This window comes from Limulus polyphemus, unplaced genomic scaffold (assembly GCF_000517525.1).
Source record: "Limulus polyphemus unplaced genomic scaffold, Limulus_polyphemus-2.1.2 Scaffold291, whole genome shotgun sequence".
Taxonomy (NCBI): domain Eukaryota; kingdom Metazoa; phylum Arthropoda; class Merostomata; order Xiphosura; family Limulidae; genus Limulus; species Limulus polyphemus.
This window is the reverse complement of record NW_013665901.1, coordinates 261,874-266,635: the sequence shown is the minus strand read 5'-3', so window position 1 is coordinate 266,635 and position 4,762 is coordinate 261,874. Positions and strand designations below refer to the sequence as shown.

The 4,762-nt window shown below is 35.1% G+C and overlaps 1 protein-coding gene across 1 annotated transcript; it reads right to left on the bottom strand.

Annotated features, from left to right (window-relative positions):
• Positions 1-1,765: 1,765 nt before the first annotated feature.
• LOC106457091 (BTB/POZ domain-containing protein KCTD12-like) lies at positions 1,766-3,356 on the bottom strand. Its single transcript, XM_013916474.2, has one exon. It carries the CDS (start codon positions 3,076-3,078, stop codon positions 2,272-2,274), a length of 807 nt encoding a protein of 268 aa, XP_013771928.1. The 5' UTR covers positions 3,079-3,356; the 3' UTR covers positions 1,766-2,271.
• Positions 3,357-4,762: the final 1,406 nt, after the last annotated feature.

The following is a 4,762-nucleotide window of genomic DNA, read 5'->3' as shown; positions in this document are numbered from 1 at the left end:
TCAACTAGAATTGAGCGTCAAAGTTTAACATTCTTGATCATTCTATTTGAGAGTAGAATCTTGCTGTCAACTAGAATTGAGCGTCAAAGTTTAACATTCTTGATCATTCTATTTGTTGAATGACGCGTAATTCTGTCATTCAACCTTTTATTCTTTATAGTCATGAGCTACAAGTCATGCAGTTTCGAAAATAATAGTAATCTACCAAAGAACGTACATAGAGCGAAAGAACATCAACTTCTTTGAGCCCCTTTTGTGATGATCCTTCGTTCAATATTGGTTAGGTTGTCGACAGGTCCGAGTTAAAAGACAGCTCGATTTTATGGTGTCAGAATAATAATTAAAAGAAAATACATTACACTTGATGCTGTTCTTGTGTGGGCGCTGAGACATTGTTCAAACTATTAGTGCTCGCATAACTAACAGAAAGCTGGGAAATATTCGTTATACTCTGAATTTGCTCAGTTTTAATAGCTCCGTGTATGATGGCATTCCTGATACATTGGTTTATTTTACAGTGGTTGTGGGAAGAATTACCAGTTTAAAGGTAACTGAACAGTAATAATTTATATTAATTATTAATTACACATATATATACACACTATAGAATATATGCAGACTAGCTACGGAATTTGAAATAAAAAAGTTAAAACAGATTGATGATGTGAAACTTTATTCTAGTCAATTGAGTTTTAAATTGTTTGACCAAAGTCCAAGAAGGCAAGAATCAAGGAATACGACCTGGGGTTAGGAAGATAAAAGCACTGCTGGGAAGTCTATAGATAGGGGATGATATGACAAGATGAAGAGGAGAATGGAACATAGAGAGGGTCACAGGAGGAGCAATGGAGTCGAGAACCTGCTCATTTACAGGAAGTTTAAGAGTAATAGTCATTGTAAATATATATCTATATGTCCAGCTACCTAAATAATCTTTGTAAATATACAAACGGTTATCAGCAGTAAACTGACGTGCAGTAATAGTAAGTAAACACACAATATGACATAAAGTAATCTAGAATAAATTAATCAAAAGTTGATCTGAAGAGTACACGTGAAAGTATTGAACCTCGTATCCACATAACTTTGTCGTTGTTCCGTAATAGTGTATCTAAACTTTATTTTAAATATTTAGTAAGTCATCGTGGTCCTTTGTGTTTTTGTCAATGTGATCACCGAGTTATCTTAGTTTTTCTAAACATTATCTTATCACCAGTTCTACAAACATCATACATTAGTTGAAGATGAGATAAATTGTGGTGTTTTTAGCTCTCCACAAGAGAAACGAAACCCCATGAACAGCCCCACTTCATGTCATGTTGCCCGATTCTCTTCTGGTAATAAAAAAATATTAGAGGGTAAAGAATGATTTCTTAGTCTTTGCTATTTTCGCCGTAGACCAGTGGTCAGTTACTTACACAGAAAGCAACTTCGTGCTAAAAGTAACATAAACCAATACATCTTTATATTGTTTAAATTCAAAACATTCAATCATTTTTTATTTCATACGATATAATGCTGAATCATTTTTTGTGTAAACGATCTATTGTTTCTTAGTCTATATAAAAGATGTTTCAGGCGTTTATGTTGTAATAACATAGCCTTTTCATGATTTTCAAAAGTCAAGAAAATCAGTTATCATCCCACAGCTAAAGGTGGGTATGCATCAAGCAAGAAACAACAATACGAAGTTAGAAGTGACAAACGTAAAAAAAAAGATAAAATAGCAACGTCATTAATCTAAACTTCTTCTCAAAACCATCTCTTACGTTTTAACTTTCCCAATTTGCCATCTTTAATAAATCGTCTGTTTCTGTTAACTACAAAATCTACATCAAATCAAATTTTACGGATACAATCTAGATCTAATATAGACGTGTAGAACTGCAAATTGTGTTCATATGATAACGTACTCTAACTTATGATTTAATATGCTATAAAATAACAACAAGGCAAAAATACAACAATTCAGGTTTCTAAACACTGGGATGTTCCTTTATATTCGGAACAAATTATCCTACCATGAGGATGTACAGTAGTAGTTTGTTTTATCATTCTTCTTATCCACGTCAATAAGCTTATCTGTCACTCAGCAACTCAGTAGCTCAGCAAGCAGAAATTTGATCGTTCTATGAAAGAAAAAAGTTTTTGTCCTTCATTTAAGAATCAAAATTGTGTTGTTGTTTTCTTTAAGTAGATAGTTTTATACATTTCAAATCCGCGTTACTCTTAGCACTGCCCTGTTGCCGCCTGGAAGCCATTATTCAGAAGTTACGGCCTGACAAACACGAATTCGTTGTAGTGGTTCCATCGATTCTCTTCTGAATCCATCCCTGGCTTGAGTGGCTCGCCTGAGCCTCCACAGGCCGTTCCGGAACCTGCTGCTGCGACACAACGAAAGTTAGCTTCGTTGAGATTATCAAAAGCTTGCTCCAAGAAATTATGTTTCAGGAAAAACCGTGCCGTGTAACGGTCATTGTTACATCTATCAGGGTCTCGGCTCTCGTTCAGAGTTTCTCCAAATACTTCACGGCAAAGACCAACCTTGCCGCACACTAAAATACGAGTCAGCTTTCGGAATTTGACATCGGCCAATCCATCTCTTCCAAAGGCGAACGTCCCTCGGTAACTAACAGTAATGTATCCAGGAATGCCTGCGGAAGGAGAAATTGCCGTTGTGCTGAGGGGTACCGATAGTCGATGAGAATGGGAAGGAGGTGGAGGAAGGGCTTCAATACTGGCTACCATTGCTGGAAGATTGAAATATTCTGCTTCCTGCTTCAAGCGTTCGCGTTCATGGAAGTTTTCGGGAAGAATCAACTTCTGGTTGCGAAGATAATCTAGAATATAACGGAAAATCACGCCATCTCGGTCAATGAAGAATTTTCCCTTGGAATCTCGCATTACTGTTTTGCTGCCTTTACCTGTAAACATTTGTCCTAGTAGAGAAGTAGGTTCTTTGGTCAACGTATTCAGAGAGGTTGTGTAAAATACACCTCCTACATTTAGTTCCATGACAGACGGAAAGTTCGTTGAGCGCACCTCATGCAGTCCGCTGCGATTAGGTGTCAGTGACATGATATAAATACAGAGATGGTCAGGAAACGGATAAAACTCAGCCGGGTCGTGCAAGGTGAAAGGAAGGCTACTGAAAACTACGTCAACAAATAAATGCAAAACAAAATATTATGCTCCAATTCTACCCATATATAAACATTCCACTCCACATTCTTCAGGTTTGGGAAGAGACCAAAAACATCAGATTCAAACTCACAGTAAAGGTATAGAACGATGCATGATGAACTCTTGAATTGCAAAGTTTTCACAGCAGGCCAGATCTGTTACTGATCATCATGGCCAACTGTGCCTGTGTGACGTAAAATCGAGCCCTGCTACTTCTATTTGTATTCTACTGACACTGTAAATCAATAGACGAGAAGTCATGGCCGTAAAGGTGGCGTCATCTAGGTTTGAAAACGTGCAACAAAGTCTCACATAAAAAAATTAAAATATGTTATTTAGCACTGACATATGGGAAGATAAAAAAAATATATGCTGAATGATTTAGAAGTTATTATTTTTTTACACCCGCAATATTTTATGCTCTTTGCAAATATATATTAATTATAAGATAAATTAATTTTAAAAATAAAAATCAAGTTATTAATTATAAAATAAATAAAATGCTTCAAATATAATGAGGGGGTACCTATAGCTTGCTAAGAAGATGCTAATTAATTTGAATAAATTATTTAAAGAAACGTCCATAAACACTACTCAATAAAGAACTAGGTTGAGTGAGAGTTTTCATATTATATCACAGTTAATAAGGAACTGCTTATGCGCCAAGAAATACACATAAAATGTGTTTAAATATACAGCTGATATTATCATCACAAATTTACATTTTTTACTTCGACTACGTTTGTTTGCTTCGAGACCTTAGTGTAAAAGTTTTTTGTGTTTTGTTAGCTGAAGCCTTATATTTGTAGTTTTATGCTACGAGTCTCTTGAGTTATCCAAATGCTTTGTCATTTAATTAGTGACACGAATGAATGGATTAATGAAAGTCCCATTGTCCCTATCTATTATCTAGCGAAAGTCTTGGAAAAGTCAGCTACAAGTCACGTATCAATCAAATGTCGTATGCTAATTCTGAAATACAAATCAAGTCTCCTATTTAAAGAGGCAACTACCACTAATTAAAATGTTGACATTAAATGTCTATGATATTACCATATTTAACAACCAAAATGAACATCCAAACACTAAATCACAGGTTTCAAACTGGGAGAGCGAAGACAAGAACTTGCAGAGAAGAGAATCAAAAGTAACAACACTGTTAAAGTGATTGTAAGCATTTATGTAGAGCTTTGATTCAAATTCCTAGGTTATCCGCAGATATGCTAACAAAATGTGCTAAACAGAAAATGCTCTATGTCAGGTTTTATATGTATGTATAGGCCGGATTCTTTATAATCGGTGTCTGTGACTTGTTGGCGATAAATTTAAACAAAAAACAAACAGCACACAGTTTACTTGTTTTAAAATAATATATTAAAACAAATCAAACGTATATACAAATGTTCGTTACACAGTTAATCACCACAGTTGTATCCAGAGCTTTAACTAAGCGTCTCTTTTCGTTAAAGTCCACATAGGCGGGTTCATTTATTTTAGAATACAATTGACCGGACGAATTATTCTTTCATGCTCTGTTATTACAATACAAGCAGTGATAATTTGACTTACTGACGTTAAA

Excerpts from the sequence above, each read along its gene's own strand:
- LOC106457091 (XM_013916474.2), bottom strand. The coding sequence starts at position 3,078 with ATGTCACTGACACCTAATCGCAGCGGACTGCATGAGGTGCGCTCAACG.